Source organism: Zingiber officinale, chromosome 7B, assembly GCF_018446385.1.
Source record: "Zingiber officinale cultivar Zhangliang chromosome 7B, Zo_v1.1, whole genome shotgun sequence".
Lineage (NCBI taxonomy): Eukaryota > Viridiplantae > Streptophyta > Magnoliopsida > Zingiberales > Zingiberaceae > Zingiber > Zingiber officinale.
The window spans coordinates 66,283,468-66,305,804 of record NC_055999.1 but is presented as its reverse complement, the minus strand read 5'-3'; the positions used below and the strand labels follow the sequence as shown (position 1 = coordinate 66,305,804).

General features: G+C 35.8%; 2 protein-coding genes and 1 pseudogene across 4 annotated transcripts; all 3 read left to right on the top strand.

Annotated features, from left to right (window-relative positions):
• Positions 1–1,723: 1,723 nt before the first annotated feature.
• LOC122007480 lies at positions 1,724–1,899 on the top strand (annotated as a pseudogene).
• Positions 1,900–6,667: 4,768 nt separating this feature from the next.
• On the top strand, positions 6,668–10,066 carry LOC122005929 (serine/threonine-protein kinase PCRK1-like). 3 transcript variants are annotated; one of them, XM_042561178.1, is made up of 5 exons: positions 6,668–6,959; positions 7,462–7,833; positions 8,381–8,641; positions 8,766–8,888; positions 9,312–10,066. In XM_042561178.1, exons 2-5 carry the CDS (start codon positions 7,462–7,464, stop codon positions 9,822–9,824), a joined length of 1,269 nt encoding a protein of 422 aa, XP_042417112.1. In that variant the 5' UTR covers positions 6,668–6,959; the 3' UTR covers positions 9,825–10,066. The 3 variants fall into 3 exon arrangements, with proteins under 3 accessions (XP_042417112.1, XP_042417111.1, XP_042417113.1); XM_042561177.1 differs by lacking the exon at positions 6,668–6,959 and adding an exon at positions 6,969–7,118; XM_042561179.1 differs by lacking the exons at positions 6,668–6,959; positions 8,766–8,888 and adding an exon at positions 6,969–7,118.
• A 4,207-nt stretch (positions 10,067–14,273) lies between these two features.
• Positions 14,274–18,747, top strand: LOC122005927 (DNA-directed RNA polymerase II subunit RPB7). The gene is made up of 7 exons (XM_042561176.1): positions 14,274–14,498; positions 16,229–16,373; positions 16,469–16,634; positions 16,939–16,989; positions 17,198–17,263; positions 18,044–18,112; positions 18,414–18,747. The coding sequence occupies exons 2-7, from the start codon at positions 16,258–16,260 to the stop codon at positions 18,477–18,479; spliced, it is 534 nt and encodes a 177-aa protein (XP_042417110.1). The 5' UTR covers positions 14,274–14,498; positions 16,229–16,257; the 3' UTR covers positions 18,480–18,747.
• Positions 18,748–22,337: the final 3,590 nt, after the last annotated feature.

Genomic DNA, 22,337 nt, shown 5'->3' with positions numbered 1-22,337 from the left:
TTAATCGATTAAGATAATTGATTAAGCAATTTTCACGAAGTACACAGAGAGGCTCGTAATCGATTAGGTCAATCGATTACGAATACTTAATCAATTACGACAATCAATTAAGCCTAAATTTCACGAATGTACAAAAAGTTTGGTAAGCGATTAAGCATGGGAGCTTAATCGATTATGGCTTGTTTTCGTGAGAACAGAAAGCTTCTTAATCAATTGTGCTAATCGATTAAGAAGGCTTAATCGATTAGGGTAATCGCTTAAGCTTGAAAAACTAGTTGTTGTGCGCCCGAATAAAAGGATTCACTTGCATTGTTCTTAGACGACTCTCCGATCTTCTTCACCGAGCTCACACAGACATCATCACTAGTTCTTGAAGCTTCTTGGAGACAAGTGTTACTGAACTTCCAAGGTCAAGAGGCGTTCCGATATAAGAAGAAGAAGTAATCTAGGGTTTCATGTTGTAAATCTTGTAAGATTTATTATTGTATTAGCTACTTTTGTTCTTCTTCTTGTATTTCTATATTGAGAGCTTGTATGAGGTTTCTCCGCCTACGGATTGTTTCCAAGAAGGAGTATATTTGATAGTGAATGTGTGAGAGAGAGCCGGATCCTTAGATTAGTCACCTCGTTTGAGGTGGATACTAAGTAAATTCATCTTGTTAACATTGAGGAGCCTTGCGTTGAGTTTATCCGCTGCACATCATCATCGACAAAGCGCGAAAAGTTATTCACCCCCCCTCTTCTAGCTCCGAAGTGTCCCAACACTCTGCTCGCAGGATTGTCAATTCTAAGATGTGAGACTAAAGAAAACTCTTGATTTCTAATTGATTAATAAAAAAAATTCTCAATAATACGTGGCAGCTGAGTCTCAAACTCTAGATCCCTGATTAATTAATGAGAAAATTTTCAATAATACGTCGCAGCTGAGTCTCAAACTCTAGATCACTGATTGATTAGTGAGAAAATTTTCTAATAATACACCGTACCTAAGTATTAAACTCTAGATCCTGATTAATGCATTTATAGAAATTACTAATAAATCTTGAAATTATTTTCAATGTGAAAAGAAAAAAAAAAGATATTAACGTAATTTTATTTTGTGCTTTACCAAAATTAGTTAGTAAAAGGAGCATATTCTTAATAAAATAGTAAGATTGTTTATTGGATATTTAAGTAGGATTCTACTAAGACCTACCTCCATACCTGATTAGCTTAATATTCATACCCTACTTAGCTTATGGTGCTCACCTTGTGAGTTGTAAGTACCATGTGTATTTTTTTTTTAAATTTCTTTAGTTTAAATACTATAACTCAAATCCTAAATCCTAAATCCTAAAAACTAAATGCTAAATTTTAAACCCTAAGCTCTAAAAAAAATTATATATATATGCTTGGTGCTCATAAGATGAGCATCATAAGGTAAGTATTCACGCTATCAAAGACTCATATAGGGTAACATTCTTATATAATAGTCTTGATACCCTACTTACCTTATGATGCTCGCCTTGTGAACACCATGTGTAATTTTTTTTTATGTTTTTTAAATTTAATATTATAATTCAAACCCTAAATTTTTTACTGAACCCTAAGCTTTTTAAAAATATATAATAATTAAGGTAATATACATTTTCATGATTCTCTTTAGTTCGATATCTTAAGATTGGTAACACTGTGAGCAGAAAAACTTCTATAAATATCTTGGACCAGCGACGTTAAAAAATATATCTTTTTTGGGCTTTTGGCTAAAATCAAGTGTAGTATCTATTTTTACCGGTTTAATATCTGATATAAAAAATTAAATTAATTTTTTTATGAAGAAAAGTCCGTTATAGTAATTTGTTGCTGGTTCTTGAGCGTCGTCTTTGTATTGTAGTACTGCATAGATTTAGCGTATCCTCACCAAGTCTAATTTATAGATATGTGCGCGATAACTAGTATATATTATAAATATAATAAAATCTTAATAATTAAAATTTAAAAGCAAAATAACACTGTTTACTAGAGCTCCATTATGAGCTGAACACATGCTTGTTTAATAATCTAAAACTGACATGTTAACCGAACTAAGCTAATTTAACTTTTAAACAAATTTATTTTAAAACTAAGTTCAAGCCGTTTGCAAACAATTTAATTTTATTATGAATCAAGGTCGAGCTAAAAAATTAAAGTTTGAATCGAACTTAAGTCGAACTCAAGCTTAGAGAAAAATCAACCGAGCTAGGCTCAACCCGCTTCCGCTTATTGTTCATCTCGGCTTAATTCAATTACACCCTAATCACATACTAACAATGGAAGGATAGTCAATTAATATATATCAAAAAAAAAAAGGGTAAAGGAAGGATATAACTGAAATGTGATACATATTTTTAAAATTATAAAAAATAGATGAGTTAAATGAGTAATATTGAAATTTCATTTTTAAATGTCAATAAAAAAATTATATAATACTATTTATTTATCATCAAATAGGAAAATAAAAATATTGATAAAATAATATCATTTAAATATTTGATAATCTTTAACAGTACTTTCTGGAATATTATTTTAAAAAATTAATATCTAAAATACTTTGTATATTGCACCTTAGAAATAGTTTTAATTAAAATTACATCATTTCAAAGTTTTTTTTTTTTTTTTTTTTTTTTGACTAAGTTACTTCAAGAGTCGAGGATAAAATAGTATTTTATAGTACTATTTTAATACCTTTTTAAAAAAAAAATGATATTTATTTAACTATATGAATAATTAGAAATACTTTTTCAAAGTCATTTTAAGTGCCACTTAGCCGGAATCCAACTATGGTTCGGTAAGTTACCGAAGAATCATTCTCCCACAATCTAAGTAAAAGAAAAGTCACTTTACAAAAAGGAAAGGAAGCAGCCCACTCACTAATGTGCAAATACTTATGCTAAAATGACTTAAACCTAATTGGATTTGGCTAATGATAAGCACATCCACTTAACCACTATCTATCACTGCTGCAATCAGCAAGTAGATCAATCCACAGGTGAAACAAAAATGGCACACTGAAAAAGATTGAGAGGGTTATAAAAATTGTTTTTCAGTATTGAGAATTCAGTTTTTTTTTAAAAATAAAATTGTGATCATTAAAGAAAATCAGAAATAATGGAAAAGACCACCAATTTGCCTTTAAAGAAAGATTTTGGAGTGACATTTCACATCACTAAATTCTTGTGCACCTAATTCATTTGAGGGAATATGATCCCATCCACTCAACCTTGTCTCTAATGTGGTGGACACCCCCAATCCATCACAAAATCCAAGTGGAAAATTTTGCTTCACCCCTCGATTCATCATAAAATTATCTTTTTTTTTACCTCTCGATATGGAATGATTGTAACTTGTGTTGTATCATTTATATATTCTATTCTACTTTTTCTTAAAGGATAATTGTAGTTTTAAGGTGTTAGAGTTACCATTTGAAACTATCATCATAAATAATGTCTCTTATATCATAGTCATGCACGGCATATTATGACATAATACAACAATTAAGTATAGGAGAATTCATAAAACTAATCGATCTTGATATAATGGAATAAGATTTAATTATTGTTGTTATTGTTATATTACGTACGTAAAAGGATACTGAGTATTATCATTGTGATACCACACGATAATAATATCTCTTCAGCATGTATACAATCGATTCATCTTATACCTTTTACTTTGAGCACTTGATACAGTGATAAAGATAAACCTCTCCAAAGGTAGATCAAGGCTGAAAAGATCGACTGATGAGATAATCAAAATCAATAAATCATCAACCTTCAGAGTCACCAATCGAGACAGAGACACACTTGAACGAGTCATATGGACGATCGGCCCTCGAACGGCCGATTGGACCTTGGATGGCCAATCGGGTCTTAGGGTGCAATAAACAGTTATAACCCGGCTAACTAGGCCTTCCTATCAGTCAATCAGACTTATAAATTGATTGGGCATATCACACCCTTGATGCAAATGAAAAGGCTGAGTGAAGACTGAGTCGCTCATCACGTTCTGTAAGGTCAAGCGGGTGATCCTCCTGAGTGATAGCCGATCAGCCCATTATGGGCCTTATGGCCCAACAACTTCGTACTCTCTTTTAGAAGTTTGTGCCATGAATGACAGAAGATATCTTGCAAACAAATCATACTTTCGAAACTTCCAACCTGTTAAATCACATAAATTTGCTAGCTCATTTTAAAAAATGTATCAGAGTCACTTTTGACATGTCCTTTCTTAGGAGTGCTTTGGAATGCTTGTATAAATACAATAGTGATACTATTAAAAGGGATCCCCATTTACAGACGGAGATATGCAAATGCTTTATAATCCTACATGCTCATTGCTATAGTTTTCTTCCACCATTTTTCTTCTCATATAACTCGATTACTGACTTGAGCGTCAAAGGACCAACGTCGAGGACCCTTTCCCTGACTCGACACTAACGCTCTCTGTATTATGCAAGACAACACGGAATCTTCCTTTTGTCAACAGCAAAGCAAAGTCACGTTCTCAACGAATTACCTTCAAACAAAATTATCACTCATGATTTAAACATCGGAGGGGACCTATGACTCTAGACCAACCCTGTCATGTGTATTACCCTACAAATTTTGACGATAACAACTATATAAACCTACAAAAGACATTGTCTATGCTGAATATACTTTCCAACCGTAACTTTAACCATCTCAAAATTATAATTGCCATTTTATATATATATATATATATATATATATATATATATATGAGAAATGCTAGCCTGCGGTGCATTTCTTGCGGTTTTGATGCGGTTGTCTTCCTGATCGGTCTCTGGACCGATCAGGGAACCTCCTGATCGGTCAGGGAACCTCCTGACCGATCAGGGAAATTCCTGATCGATCTGTAGACTGATCAGAAATGATCTGATCGGTCTACAGACCGATCAGGAAGCATTTCTCATATATATATATATATATATATATATATATATATATATATATATATATATACGAGAATGTTAGCCTGCGGTGCATTTCTTACGGTTTTGATGCGGTTGTCTTCCTGATAGCTGAGTGTCTTCTCTATAAAAAAAGGCTGAAACTTGTAACTAGTTCCAAGCTAATTACTCAACCAACTGCTGAACTACCTCCTTGTGTTTTAAATACTACCTAGCTTGTGTGCTGCGTGCAGGAAGGAGGGTCGAGTTAAGCATGAAGGCAAGGTCTCTTCTCTTGGCTGTGGCTCTAACAGCGGTGGTGGTAGTCATGGCTGCAGCTGAGGCAAGGGAGGTGAAGAAGGTACTCAAGGCAACACTCGGCTACTCAGGAAACAGCATCGAGAACCATCACAATATACCCAGAGATCAGTTCGGTGGAGGCGGCGGAAACAGCTATGGAGGCGCCACAGGCCAGCTCCCTCCCTATGGAGACGAAGGAGGTGGCCAGGGCAGTGGAAGTGGAGGCACCAATTAGGAATAAGTTTGGTGTTTATGAAGAATATAAGTGTGTGTTTTGAGTCTTTTGTCGTCGTCGTCGTCCTTGTGAATGAAGTTTTAGTCATCGCCACAGAGAACGTATTCAGAGTCAGAATCAGTGGATTGCGTAAGAGTCGAGATGAATTTCGTGTCTAGGTCACTAATCACGACCATCAGCTCCAATGTTCTTTTTCTTCTAATTTTTTTTCCTTTCTTTTATCCGCTCGCGCTTTCAAGTAAACGGAGAATCGATCTAATCTCTCTTTTAAATCCTAGTTAATTTGATTTAGAAAAGGTAGATCCGCTACCTTAGCGGCCCCCCTAGGCATGGCGGGGTAAACCCCAGGTCGTCACTTCCTGAGAATCGACCCCTGACCATTACGCCAGAGATACCATGCGCCCACCGTCTGTGCTACGCCCTGGGGCCTAGTTAATTTGATTTAGAAGTTCCTTAACGAGGAGCTTGAGGAACACAAAGACTTGCAGTGAGTTCTAGACAAGTTTTAGAGGGTTCAAAATGTTGGATTGTCCATTAAATCCATTTGTACTTTTTAATTTATTCTAATAATCAATAAAAAAAACTTCCTTAAAATTAAATCAGTGAATTAATCGGATTAGAATATTTGAATATCTTCCTTAAAAAAAAATCTTTAATTTAGTGATTGACTTGTAGTGGAGGGCGCGAGCTAGTAAAAGCCTACTTGGCTATCTTAGTGCCTCACACTTAAAGTTCTTCAAATCTTGCAAAATAATCCACTTAATTAATGCGGCTTTACAAAGAAGTTTAACCTTCCACTTCATTGATTTTGACTTTGGAGAACCTAAATGTGAAAGCACAAAACATTTTACTAATTATATTAGGGACCACAATGGAAAAGTGAAGTTGACATATAATCTCCGCATTAAATTTCTCTACACGTCCAAGGAACTCAAATATCTGACCCTACGCAATAATATTTTTATTAAATGACTTTTTAACTTTTGAATTATCACTCTAAATAAAAATAAATTTATATTTAATAAAAATAAAATCATCTCCTATAACAAAAGTGGCTAAATCTACACAAATCCGTTATATAAAACAAATCGCCGCTTCTCTCTACCCACCAAACCAAGCAGATCACGACAAACCGTTATATTTACCTTTTTGTTTTGTCTGGGCGTGTGATATATGCCATATTTAAAACAACCCCCTCTTGTAGCGGATCCCGGCGCTCCGTTACCCGAATCATGCCAAAAAGCAACCTTGTCGCCTGCTGTCGCCATGGCTGGTGGCTCCATCGATCTTATCGACGTCGTCGTCGTCTCAACTTCCACAACGCCCTCGCACCTCCCCCTCCGAAAGAGAAAGCCACAGGTGAGGCTTTCATCCCTCCACGGTGGAGCCACCGCGCCTTGACTTCTTCCAAATCGCCTTCCACTTTCCTCCTTTTTCCTTCTCCCATTCTGTCCCGGAGCAACATTTCGTCGCCCTTTACAAGGATCAAATATTTCGGTAGGCTGTTGCTTATCTCACTGCTTTTTTCTCCTGCTTGAGTGCTGTATTTGCGATTTGTTCAATTTCTGCCCACGCCGCGCCCTTTCCTTGTGGAAAGATCAAGTCTTGGTGTCCAAGGTTGTTTTTTGAAAAGAAAGGTGTTCTAGTTGAATGAAGGTCAGATTTGAGAATTTTTTACTGAATAGATTCTCAAAGATCATCTGCTTTTTTTTAATGATTGCTTATTTGATTGTGTGTTGAGTGTGTTCACCTGCCTAAGAATCATACAGTAGTGTGTTGATTGTCTACTGCATGACATATCATAGTTGATGAACTGACCACAGAAATATTAGTGAACTCTGAGTTTTAGAGGAAAAAATTTAGGTTTGTGATCTACTAGTTAAGCAATGGAGACTGTTTGTGTTTTATTTGATTCTAGAATTGTTACTACAAAAGCTTCTTTCTTGTAGATATGAGAATTTATCCCCTGAAATTCATAACAGAAATTTGGTTCTTTTAGATGAACTGCTTTCATTTCTCTAATGGAGAGAAGTCACCATCATGGTCAAGGAAGTCAAGATCCACTAGGTCGAATAGCACTAGATCTTCAGATCGTGATAGGAGAAGATGTGAATCCGATTCCAATACTTTGCTCGACATGTTTGCTTTCTCTGGACGAAGTTCCCGGTTCCCTAGCCTATCACACAGGCCAAACAATCTCAAAGTATTCACCTTTAAAGAGCTGAAAAATGCCACAAATAACTTTAGCCGTGCACTGATGATCGGGGAAGGTGGGTTTGGATGTGTTTATAGAGGCACAATCCACAGTCCTAAAGATCCAAGCACCAGCTTTGATGTTGCCATCAAAAGATTGAACCGCGGAGGCCTTCAGGTAAATCATTTCTTCTTCTTTCTTTGTTTACTGTTGCAAGACACTTTCAAATTCCAATGAATGCGTTAGCATTTGCTTGTCTATACTGCAAAGCTACACTAACAGCACCACTGTGGATACAAGTAACTATTTTGGCATCAAAATGAAATATTTGTATTGATCATAACAAGGATGAATCAAAGGGCCTGGTGGTTCATTTGGTGTAAAAGTGAACTGTCATAAACTCTTTATCAATAGTATTTATGTAGTTTTACGATTTGTGTTTCATAACTGAAATTCTATTGTGGTAAGTTTCATGAGAAAGAGTTTCTTTAGAGGATGATTATAACACATAGATCATTCCCCTGTGATCTTGAAATATTTTGTGTACCTGCCTGAAATTAATAACAACTTGTTGATGTCGATGTACACACCTACCGATGTAGTCAAATCCAAGTCGGAGAAGAGCTTCCGTATGTATTAGCATCTTCCTCTTTCTGTCTTGTTAGATTTGGATTAAGTAAACTCATTTTCGTCCAAGCTGAAGTCTACCCTATTTGCCTTTCAGGGACACAAGGAATGGATAACAGAAGTGGATGTTCTTGGGGTGGCTGAGCATCCAAATCTCGTAAAGTTAATTGGATGTTGTGCTGAAAATGATGAAAGGGGAATCCAAAGACTTCTTGTATATGAATATATGCCTAATAGGAGTGTAGAAGATCACTTATCAGTTCGCTTTGCTACAACTCTATCATGGCCTACAAGACTTGGAATAGCACTCGATACTGCTCGTGGCTTGACATATCTGCACGAAGAGGGAGAATTTCAGGTTCTCATTTTCTCCTCATTCCTTTGGATTTCTGTGACTTGATACCGTGGTTATCGTGATACAATTAGTAGTTTGCATTGCATATTAATATTGTATATAGAGACCCAATTTTTTGCGTATACAGATTATTTTTCGCGACTTAAAAACATCAAATATTCTTTTGGATGATCACTGGAATGCAAAGCTGTCTGATTTTGGTTTGGCCAGAGAAGGACCCATCGACGAGTCAGGTCATGTTTCAACAGTGGTATGCACACTCGGAAGTTACTTAAGATACCTTAACATTTTTATATATTATACGCCTTGTTAAATTTCAATGTGATTATTTTAGTTGATCTCGGGGCACTTCTTCGAAGCTGAGTTTGAGCACATACATATAAATTTTTTCATATACTTATAATTCTGATAGCTAAATCTTACTTTTCGAATCATTGTAACTATTTTGATAACTCAATCAACATCATCATTGTCATCATGAAGTTTGTATTGAAACTCAATCGCAGTTTTTTTTACTGTTAGTAAACTCTTGTTTGTATAAATATCTATGAACGGTTTACCGAATTCCTAACTATCAATGCTGAAGCATGATCTTTGTATTATCGCACCCGATTTGGCAATTTAGATTTGGTCTGTTGCCAAAGTTTGAATTTACAATTAGATTTTTTAACAGGTTATCGGAACAATGGGGTATGCAGCTCCAGAGTACATCCAGACCGGGCGCCTTACCGCCAAGAGTGACATCTGGGCCTATGGCATCGTCCTGTACGAGCTGATTACTGGTCGGAAACCGATGGACCAAAACCGTCCGAAGAAAGAGCAGAACCTGCTAGAGTGGCTGAAGCCATACACAGCCGATGTGAAAAAATTTCACACGATCGTGGATCCAAGGATACAGGCGGAATACTCTTTAGAACAAGCGATGGAATTAGCTTCCATTGCGAACAAATGCCTAGCGCGAAGCTCAAAGCTAAGGCCGAAGATGAGCGAGGTGTTAGAGATGGTCGAGAGGATTGTGCGCGGCATGGAGATTGGAACTCATCCATTCGACTCGAATCCAGGGCACAAGGTACAATATTGTAGAGAAGAAAGCGAGCGAAAGGATTTGAAGAGGCAAGTTAGCAGTTCAAAAGTCGACGAAGGTAGATGGTTCATGTGGCGACCGAAGCTCTTGAGAGCTCAATGATCATCGAAATGCAAATGCGAGAATCTTCCTGCACCTAAACAATGCCAAACTTGTCTCTGATTCTGAAAGAAATGTAAGCATTAAGCAGTAGAAACTTTTATGTTTGTGTAGTTAGTTAAAAAGATTTCAAATAGTTACGTAATAAGATTTGAAATCTAATCGTAAATAAATCTTTTATTTGATTGTAATAGTTTGGATCAAAATTATTCTAATAGTATTCAATCAATTATGTTCAAATTAAAGCGAACAATTTTAGTTATAATTATTTAATAATTTTGAATGGATCTTTTTTAGAATTTCATATGACGGGAGTTCCGTGCATTTGAGTTTTTTTTTTTTATTTAATAATTTTGAATATGTTAGAGTAATTTTATCTAAAATATCTATAAAACATCGAACAAGAATATTTTTTAGTACAAGATTTTTCTTTAATATATATTTTTTTAAATGAGTACTATTTCAATGATAATAAAAATAAAGGACGTTTTCTAAATTATTTTTTATTTAAATAAATAGTCACAAGTATTTTTTTTAAAATATTAAATCATAGGTTATTATTTATTTTTAAATGTGAGAAAAATAAATAAACAAATTACTAATATTTACAATAATTGAACGCTACCTTATTTTAATTAATATTAATGATCAGATAGTAATTAAATTGTATTTATCAAATAACTAATAATTCAATGATATTGCAATGTTGAATATTAATCATACTTTAATATTATTTATATTGCAACTAACCCTTCGACAAACTAGTAATACGAATTAAACATTAGATTTTAGGATCAAATTAATTATCCATAAAATATAGTAATAAAAGAAGAAAGCTTATTCATTATCACTTCTATGTCATGTTACACATGTCTGCATTATAAAAAAAAAAAAAAATTCAACAACTCTTTTATAGATCTACACTTTCTTATAAATTATTTAAATATAACACAATATAATTAAATATAATATAACATAATTAAATATATCATAATTAATAAATTATTTTTTCACAAATTACAATCATAGCGTGCCCATATACGTTCAACCAAATCGGCTCGAAATTGATTATGTAGTTGATTATCACATAACTCATAATTTCTCTGAATGTATTCTTGATATTCTTGGGTGGAACATTAAAATATTTGTGATGGAGAATCTCCTTAATTATCCAATCAATTTGACTACTGTATCTCCCTCATTCTCAATAATTATGTTGTGTAAAATAATACATATATACATCATGTCCTTCAAATTATTCTTATACCAAAATATCATGGACCTTTGATCATTACCCATTGAGATTGTAGCACCCCAAATGTCCGCTCGACATACTTTCTCGCAGCCACTTATCATTCCTTAAACATTTTTCTATTGAGATCCTGGGGGCATGAAAAACTCATGACGAAAGTAACTCATTCTAGATAGATCCCATCAGTCAGATAGTATCCTTTTTATATATTGTGTATTGTTAACCATAAAATTAATCTCGGGTGCATTTCCTTGTAAAACGTTGTTGAATAAAGGTGATTCGTTAAGCACGTTAATATCATTACGCGACCCCGCAATCCAAAAAAAAAGCATGTCATATACATAAGTCCGCAGATGCGACTACTTCAAGCACAATTATTGGGACGTCATGATCTCCCGGAGTAAAGTGGTCTTTTCAAGCGACAGGCCAATGTTACATTGCCAATGCATACAATCAAAACTATCCAACATACCAGGGAAGTTGTGTCTCTGCTCATGCATTTCAAGTAAGTATTGGATATCAACAACATTAGGTCTTCTCAAATATTGAGCGCCTAACACTCCAATTACACATCGACAAAAGTTGAATAAACATTGAATGACAATTGTTTTAGCGATTCATAGGTATTCATCGCAATGATCAGTAGGAACTCCATACACCAATTGGAGGATAGCCGCTGTGTCTTTCTGAAGTAGCGACAAACTTTTTTTTTCCGTTACATTGACCTTCCATTGAAAATATTCTGAATGATTTTTCAAGACATCAACTATACGAAGGAATAACCCTCTTTGCATTCAGAATCGACATCGAAATATATCATCAAGATATACTAGCTTATCATAAAAGTAATCATTGAAAAGATGATCATGTCTAACTTCATAATCCCGATTCAATTGCCTTCTGTTGGAAATATATGAATAGAAAAGAGACAGAAGAGGAAAGAAGCACTCCATTGTGAATGAGACTTTAGTCCTACATTAGGAGTTTCAAGGCATATTAGTTAGTTTATACTAATTCACATGCATTGATGATATGAACAAATGCATGGGAAAAAACTCTCTCTCACATGTGGGCGCGCAAAGGGTGAAAATCTAGGACTCGGATTGTATTGAACTATGTTAATTCATGTGCGAGCATGACTTGCGCATACCGAATGCCGAACCGGTCGGGGCAAAGTTTGCCCAAGTAGAACAACCAGTATTTTGGCACATAAATCTTTTTGCTGCTTATTTAAGTATGTAACAGATGTATTAAATTAAAATTAATGTAGAATTTAAACGGTGGCCGAGTGAAACATTAGTGTTTCTCAGCTTGACGAGTAACGATCATTGATGCCCCCCATTGGTCTGTTCTCCTATATAAAGAGGTTGTGATCATTAGCAAAAAAAGGTTACACACACAGAAAAGAAGCGCAACTCTCTACCTCCGTTCCCTCCTCCTCTATCGTGTAACTCTTGCTCGGCAGAGTACCCGTAATAGCAGTCAGGTATCACTCAGTTCGCGTGACTAGCAGTACTTGGTGGGAATCACGGTTAACCATTGTATCATAAAAAACAGATGATCCGAGTAAATCTCGAAGCACAACCGGCGGTGGACGAATCTGTTTTAAGGAAACTGTGACCATCGCGGGTCTCGGTCCATTCGCCCGCTCGACCTTTCTACCTGGTCGACTGAATACTCGCTCGGTCGCTCACTTGCTCGGTCTCTTCACCAGCTCGGTCGTTACGCCCGCTCGGCCATTATGCATTCTGCTGCTCTGCCTAGTCGACCACTCGATCTGATCGGTGACTTGATCATTTTGCCAGCCTTGTCGCTCGGCCGATCTACCCGGTCGGCCACTCTACTATTTGCCCGCTCGACCCTTTAGTCCGCCCGATCGCTCTTCTCCTCTCATCCAAAGACTCGGTGTTCTGTAGTCTCCACTGCTCGACCCGTCAACCTCCCGGGACATTAGGTCACTCAGCTTATTCATCCACTTGTCTGCTTCACTTGTTTGACCGCACGCACGCCCAACCACTTGTTCACTTGGCCTCTCAATTTTTCTGGTCAACCAACCAAATATTCACTCGGCCGCTCTATTGCTAGGTCGCTCACTCGCTCGGCCTCTTGGACTACTCAGCTTCTAAGCCCGCTCGGCTGCATCACCTGGTTGGCTGTTCTACTCGACCGGATCTGCTGCTTTGCCCATTCGACTGATTTACTCAATTGGCCGATCAGTCCGATCGGACTCTCTGTTTGATCTGCGAACCATTCGTACTAAAGAATATATTTATAAATAATTTTTTAAATAAAAATTAAAAGTTAAATAATGACTAAAAAATAAAATTTAACATTCACAATTTTTTTTAAATTATTTTTATATTCTATTATTTTAAATAGAAAAAAAATTAATAAAAAAACCAAGTGAATGGCTTCGTGATCATGTAACCGCTCTTTCGGAGCTCCTTGGCAGTACGGAAGAAGCGCCCTCCCATCCCCATTTAGCAAGGAGCGTTTTTTTTTTAAAATTAAAATAAGGTTTTTTTATTTAAATATAATATTAGAGATATTTTTTTAATTAGGATATATATATATATATATATATAGGGACATACGAAAGAGTTGTTGAGAGGTTTTTTTGATAGTGGAAAGATATGTGAGGTTTTTTTCTTTTGATGTGAAGTGGATGTGACAACGAAGGAACTCTCCGAGAGATTCAACGATTGAGAGGGAGTTTCTCTCCATGGCCACGTCAAAGTTTTCTCAGTGTGGATGCTCTAATTACTTATTTCTCTCATGTCTCCCTCGTAGCTGGTCGTAGCCTCCCCAAGTGGCCACGCCTCGCGTAGAAGGAAGTTGTTGCTTGGTGAGTTCAGAGTCTAGTTTGGTAGAATGGTCGCGATAATAGTGGGCTCTATCAGTCCAGTTTCAATATCATTTCACGGAACTGTCACCGTGCATATTTATAAAAAAAATAGAATTTAATCATTAAATTTTTTTATTAAAATGAATTTAGTAATTAAATTATCATTAATAATAATATTAATAATTTGATTAATAATAATAATAATTAGTTAATGATAGGTAAAAAAAATAAATTTAAATATATAAAATTTATTTAATATTTTTTAGAATTTAAAAATAAATTTATATAATATTTTTAGAGGATAATTCTGTTAAACTTTAATTAAGTCTCGGGAATTTATTGGCTAATTAACCTAGGGTTTCAATCAATTCCCCCTAAGCTTTATTCCTACGCCGCCTTCCTCTCATCGCCCGCTCGTCGTCTCTGCCATAGCCACCAAACCGCTTCTTCGGCCACTGCCGTGAGCTGTCAACGGAGAAGAAGCCACCGCCGCCGTGAGCTGTCGCCGGAGAAGACGCTTCCTCTGTTGTGAGCTGTCGCGGGAGAAAACGCTGCCGTGATAATTCGCGTGACAAACCTGGTAAAAAAAAAAAATCCAAAGTTATCTATTGGAAATTTCGCACGGCTCTTGCCGTTCCCGTTCGTCCGGGCGTTCCACGTCCGTTCTGACGAACCATGGTTCGGAGTTTCTCCTCTGTTCTTCCTCCCCTCTCCCTCTCACCGCCCCCTTTCTTCCCCTCTTATTGTATGGTCTCAATTCTCATACTGAGATAAGATCTCCACATTTGATTGGGTGAGATCTTGTCCGATTCACAGAGATCTTCGGCATCTATCATTGATATTTAGATGAAATCATGGCTATGCTTGTGCAGGGATTGCATATCTCCTTTGTGCTGATTGCTTCTTGTACGAACTCTTCTAGTTGTGCTTAAGATGTGTATAGTTGGTGTAATCAGAAGACTAAGCTAGACCTCAGTTTAGTGGTCAGGACTCATGTCGGTGATTCTATCGGATGAATACTGGTAGTTGATCGGTTTGATTTGAGTGTTAGTTTTTGTATATTTACTGACTAATGTCAAGCGCCCCTCACATCCTGTTTCCAAGTTATGTGAAGGGATGAAAATCATGGGATCAGACCGTCGGGTGGTTAGAGGGTGGGAGAAGTTTTTTTTTTTGTTCATGGTAGCAAAATTGGTGGAATCTGCCATCCCAGCGGCCCCACACGGTCGGCCTCACAACCATCTGTGAGGAGGTATATTAGGAAGCTGTAGTTGGCCGTGTGGAGGAGGTTTTTTTTGTTCATGCTTATACGCAAAGTAACTTTGCATGCTCGCATTTAAAAATTAATTATCAAATTGAGATTGTGTTATAGCTTACATAGAGTGATTGCAAGCTCATTAATTTTACTATCAATGTTTGTATGTATTTGATGCTTATACATGGTGTGGTATGGCTATTTATACACATGTGATTACATGAAGGGGCTATGTGTTATTTAGATTTTTGGAATTGTGATTATATTGTCTCAAAATGTAACTTGCCAACACGCTAGCGAGCACCATATGATAGATTGGTCACCGATGAGTGTGTATTGTTAGATGAAGTACATTTGAGCCGCTGTAGTTTTAAACCTGCATGAGCAAGCGCTATATAACTCTTTGTAGTGACAGTGTGAAGGGACACCGTTATGCCTATGTTTCAATCTACTTGTTGACATAAATGGTGGCATTCTTGTGTATTGTTGTGTTGATGTGTAGTGAGTTATGGTGGTAATTGAGTGGATTGATGCATTTGAGTGGGTGATATGCTAACACGATATAACATGGATACATTGAGTTGCAACCAGTGAGCTAGTAACTTAATGTTTCCTTGATAACTTATGCTAGGATTACCAACAAACTATTATAGCACAGCAAGTGCTTTTGGTGACAATGTGTTACGTTGATGTTTAATTCTTTGATCAGAGTTAGATGAGTTCATCTAAGATTGAATTGACTTTTGTGTTTGTATTGTTATATCATTGTGATACGTATCATATATCTTATTTGCATTCATACTACCGTATGCTTACTAGCTATTTCTACTAACAATAGCTTATACTTTCCCTCAAGTTTCAAATTTTGTTCCATTATGCTCTGATACCGTGGACATATATAGTTTTTAATAAAGTTGCATACATTCAGGCAATATTTATCCTTGGGTAGATTGACTTTCGGGCTTGATAGTTATTGCCCTAATTATTTTCTTCAGAAACCATCAGAGAGGATTTCTCTTCCCTTTTCTGATATTTATTCTTCCTAATCATCACAGAGAATCAAGGGAAAGAGATAACGTGAAGAATGTTTTTTCACATAACACTTGAGCGGAACATGCAACTTCACCCACGCCACTTTGGTCCCCACCTCCGCGACAAGCTTGTTGCCAAGCTCATGAAGGACGTAGAGGGCACATGCAGGTTCACATATTGAACTACTCACTCTTTCTTTTTGTGAAAGATGGAAATATTTCTTATTGTGGAAATGTTTTGATGGCTTTTCGTGGGTGATGTAGTGGACGCCATGGATTTGTGGTGGCCATTACAGGAGTAGAGGATATAGGGAAGGGACTCATCCGTGAAGGAACTGGCTTCGTGACCTTTCCTGTTAAGTATCAGGCAGTTGTCTTTCGCCCCTTCAAGGGTGAGATCCTCGAGGCCGTGGTCACCATGGTCAATAAGGTGTGTCCATATTTCCTTTTTTATGAAGAAACAGAAGGTTATTGTTACTTCTTGGTGTATGAATTATGGTAGTAACTGTTTAATATTTGAGATATCATATTTGAAATGCTGATACTGTTCCCTGTTCTTCTAGAAAATTTATTCTCTTTTTATTTTAATCAATTCTCTAAGCTGGATGTTTGGAATTGAATATCCTTTATGTAATCCATTATTTAAATTTCTTATAAAAAGAATTTGGTGCCTAGCTTTTTGTGATTAATTTTGCTGATGATAGTATGCTTTTTCTTTGTGGAACTGCCTGCAGATGGGCTTCTTTGCTGAAGCAGGTCCTGTGCAGATCTTCGTATCAAATCATGTGAGTATAATCAAGAATATTCATATATTAATTTCTGTAGTTGCAGGGTATATTTTCGAAGATGTTTACTATCTGCACTTTCTTTTTTATTTACAATTTAAGGGTAAGAAATGATTTCTTAGTAGTTTACCTGTTCTTCAATAAAAATATGTTTTTTATGTTACTTGCTGGATGTTTTGGGTTGACCAGTTGTTTCTTAAATTTTTAGTTGATTCCTGACGATATGGAGTTCCAATCTGGAGATATGCCAAACTACACAACTTCTGATGGATCGGTATGTTTCCTTCAACTCTTTCCTCTGTTCAAAATTTGTGGCATAATACCCCTTGTCTTAGATTCTACATCAAAATTTATTGGCATTTCTAATGTTTGATTAGTTCCATAAATGCTTTGATTGGCCTATATTAAAATTTATTGCCATACATTTCACAGATGAATAACGGCAATTCTATTTTTCGGTCCCTCCGAATAGATGTTTCCAGTGAGATATCAACTTTTAGAGGCTCATGTAAACAGATTGTTCTTTGTTTAGGGTTATATTCATAACTTTTAGGTCTTGAACCATTTGCAGTTTGTCCCTTATCCTTTTCTCTTTTGCTAACTGTAATGGAGCATGCCATTTTTAATCGTGCAATCAAAGCTTCTTTAAAACTCGTTTCAGAATATGTCCATCAATGTAGACTCAACTCTAAGTTGCTTTCCTTGAAAATTCAATGAAACAAAGAAAGAATGCTTCAATGCAAACACTTGTTCTCTGAAATTTTATGCATGTGTTGAATTCCCTTTTTTATGCTTCTATCAATTTGATAATTACAATCAAATATCACCAAATTCTCTGAATCAGAAAAGTAGACTAGGTATGCTTCCGAATTTCTTACATGGTTAGGTATTAAAACCATTGCGCCATGTAAGAAATTCAAGAAGTCGAACTGTTTATAGTTTCAGAGCTAAGCAAACCTTTCTTGGCACAGTTAATAGCTCTCTATTATGGTACACAGATATGATATGATTTTCTCTGCTTCATGAACTGGTTTAACATCCTCATGTGTTTCAGGTCAAAATTCAGAAAGACAGTGAAGTGCGGCTAAAGATCATTGGTACTCGTGTGGATGCCACAGAAATTGTATGTCTTTCTTTGCATTTCCATAATAGTATCATTATTATCCACTGAATGAGATTCCTATTCAGTAGTTGAACATTCGCTACAATCCAACTTAATGTACTAAATTAGAAACGTTAGCTTATTTTTGCGGGTAGACTAGGAACTTCTTGGAGGGGGGCATTAGGACGAACCTTACTTGTGTTGCAGCTTCGTAAATTCTTTGATTCAAACAATATTCGTCTCTAAATGCGAAGTTATCTTGCTAGCATTTTACATCCAGATTCTGATTTCTTGGCTGCATCTGTCTCTTCCAAAATTGCAGTTCTGCATCGGCACTATCAAAGATGATTTCTTGGGTGTCATCAATGATCCTGGCGTCACTGCTTAGTGAATCAAACACAAAATATTTAACATCAAAGGAGTGGTGTTGATGTTCTTCCTGAAAGCTGTGTGGCGCAAATGTGAATGACTTTAGCCAACTTTTCTTTGAATTGTCACACTAAGTGTCTTTGAATTGTTTGGCTATCACTTTTATTTATAGTAGTTCTTATGGTGCACTACTGTAATTGAGTGGTTGTTAGTCGAAGAGGACAATTAACTGTTAAAATGTACACTAGAAAGTTGCTTAATATTATGCTTTAATGTTTAAGATCTCATGCCTTAACAGCTGTGTTAATATTTGGTTTGGTTCACAGAATGGTACCACAAACTTTCATTTATCCATTCAATTCATTTGGCTTGGTAGTCGTGCTTTAGGGGTGAGTAAAATCTGGATTAAATCCAAATAATTGAATTAATTAATTCAGAAATCTTTTTTTTTTGTAAATCTCAATTATTTAGATTATTTAGTTCGGTTGTGATTATAATTTTTCAAATTTGATTAAATCGAATGGCTATATTGTGAGCGGTTATATTTGAATCTATGCAAATCACTAATAAATAGGATTGACTTGACTGTAACAGCAGTCGATTGATCATGCATTATTAGTCGGCTGTTAAAAAAATGGGTTAATTCAATCGAATTAATTAATTTGATATTAGTTCAATTTATTTCATTTTAATAGTAAAATTTAGTTAGTTCAATTTATCAAAAATAAGTTTAGTTAGTTTGGTATTGCTTTTAACAGAATGCTCGCATCTAAAATATTTTTAAATCTTTCATTTATTGTCAAAATGTTTAGAATGATCAAAAGGATGAAGTTTATGATCTCAACCATATTGGTCAACACACCATTAGACAACTCCATTGGATTTGAGAATGAGATGTTTGTCTTTTTACTTTGCTGCATTAATTTATTTCTTACTGGCCTAAATATCTAAACATTATTAAATTATTAATACTAGTTTTATTGGATCAAGAGGGGACATCTTTGGAAGACATGACAATAAATTGGTCAAATTCCATCTCCTTCTTATTATCCGTGCCTTCCATGCATGCACATTCAATTCTTTTCCTTGAGAGGAAAGCCAAAAGAATTATAGCACATTGTCTAAGTCAATCTTTGACTATTTAGTCAACTAACAAATAATTAATGAGATATTTGAAAGAAAATCTGAGGAGTTCTCATTTCATTAGTATAATCTTGTACTTTACACCCAATGAGAAAGAAAGTTGATCAATTCTAAGCAACTGCTTGCCGCGAACAAAATGCAAACAGAGAAATTCTAAAAACTGAAAAACTCATCGCGATACATGTCTCGATCAGTTATGAGCTGGCGTGTGTGTCTTCGGTCCGGCATAATCCAAATCGAACCTCGGGTGCTCCTTCAGCACTCGATCCCTCAACCGGCGCCGTGAAGCATGGTCAGTCTTTTCACCAGCCAAGTCGACTCCTCGAATTCGATATGCCCCGGCCATCGCCTCTCGTTCCGCCCTGACACTCTGAAAACACATGATATATATGTAAGTATGCACAATGAGATTGAATGACGAATTCATGCACAATGAGATATACACACATACACATGCACCGGGCTTGTACAGAGTGGTTCGAGCTTGGCATGGAGGAAGAAGGGATAGAGTTAAAAGAAGAGCAAAGAAGTGTAGAGCAACAGAAGACATGGCTGCCAGGCTAGGAAACTGGAAAAGGAAACTGAAGGGCTGCACTGTGAATATATAGGAAGGGGGAGTAGCTTAGGGTGCCCTTTTTGTTTTTGTCTCAATAATGGCGATGTGGATAGCTGGGATCAGGGCTACTGCTTGCTAAATAGCAGGAAGATCCATGGAAGTGCCAACTGCCAAGTTATAGTATAATAATAACGGTAATTCTTGTTGGCCAGAATCTGGCCAGCTAGAATTTTGTATGCTCCAATTAGAATGCATGCATGTACATGCATGTAATTAATGTACACAGATGATATTACCAAAATACCCATGTGTACACTTACATGTATTGATTCTAGCTGGCCAGATTCTGGCCATTTAGCATTACCCTAATAATAATGGGGGTGAGGGAATAGGTCGAACGGGTGGTGGGCAATGCATGGAGACCGTGCACGAGGTTGGGTTTCGTGGACAGCACGCGAGGAGGAGGTGGGCGTGCCGCCGGGGGACTGGAGAGACAGGCGGGAGTCGGAGTGGGATCTTGGGCTGGCTCGGTGGCCGCGGGCGAGTGTCGGGGAAAGTGCGAGCAGGGCAGCGCGAGTCACGGCGCGGAGGCCGGGCTGGCTGGCTGGCTCCGTCGCCTCCACGCCCGCGTTTTATTTAAGCCCGCGGCCATTTCGAGGCGACCGAGGGCGTGTTTTGTATATTTTAATCTGTAGGGGCCTTTTTAAAAAAACATTTAGCCATTTTATTTAAGTAGACTAGATGAAGAGGTCTATTCATAGCAAGGTCTGTTACGCAGGACAGAGGTCCAATCAGGAGTGAGCAAAAATTTAGAAAAATCAAATTAACCGAATCGAATCAATCGAATTTAGAAATTCGATTCGATTAATTCGATTTTTGATTTTTTTTTAAAAATTCGGTTCGATTTTATATTAATTCGGTTTGATTTCGATTTTGAATTTTGTAATTCGGTTAAACCGAATAAACCGAATAAGAATATTATTTTAATTAATTTTTATTTTAAAATATAATTAATTAAATAAAATCTTTATTTTTAAAGGTAAAACCAAATAGGATTTTTAAATTCGGTTAATTCGGTCGAAAACCGAATTAACCGATATTTTATCGGTTCGGTCGGTTCAGTTTCATAGGGAAATTTGGTTGGTTCAATTGGTTAAAAAGAAATTCGATTTTCAATTTATTCAATTCGGTCGATTCAATTTTGACCGAATACTCACTCCTAGATCCAACTGTAGGTGGACGTCTTTAGAAAGCAAGATCTTCTAAGAAAACAAACAATGACAATTGACGAAAGGATTTATGGAAAGTTGTGAAATTTTTGAAAAATGTATCTAATTTTCAGATTTTGTAAAAAAAACACATGCCAATCGACTTCTCTTATCTCAAGTGGTAAATAATAAGTAATTTTAATTTTTAGTTATGATTTTTTTTAAAAAATTATTTAATTGTTTTAAATTATCTGAAAAATTTATGATTCTAATATTTGAGAATGTTTATTATGATATTATAAATTAATTTATTATTGTATTTGAGTTTATTATAATATGAATAATATGATTAAGTTTGTTATAATTGATTGGGAGTTATTTTTTTCTTAGGTTAAAAATAATTAATTTGTACTTGTTTTTTTGTCCTTAGATTATAAATGGAACATCAACAATCTTTAAATAAAAATTCAAAAATATTACTATAATTTTTTTAGGAAAAGAGATGATAATCAATCTAAAACTGATAATCAATCGCATGTGTTATACTTCTTACACCAACAGTTGGATCCTCTACTTCCAATTTACAATCTCCTTCTATATCTAGGCTAACAAAACAAAGAGAGGAAGAATTTAATATTTGTTCTATTAAATAAGATTCAAGATTATGAAAATTGATTTATGAATATCCTATTAATGAGCAGAATGAGATTAGAAGAGTATATATCAAAACAGGGTCTTATCAACCAAACTAGCTCAGTATCTAAGAATAAAAATTGAAAAGCTATAATATTCATCTTCAAAGGACCAAGCATATTATTTTTCATGTTTTCTTTTTGAGAATGTAAGTAATTTATTGACTCGTTTTGCACTTATTTCTGAAGGGTTTAACGGTTGGAAGAGAAGTAATAACGGAGAGAAATATGCGTTTCTTATTCATGTTGGTTCATTATCTTCATCGCATAATGTATGT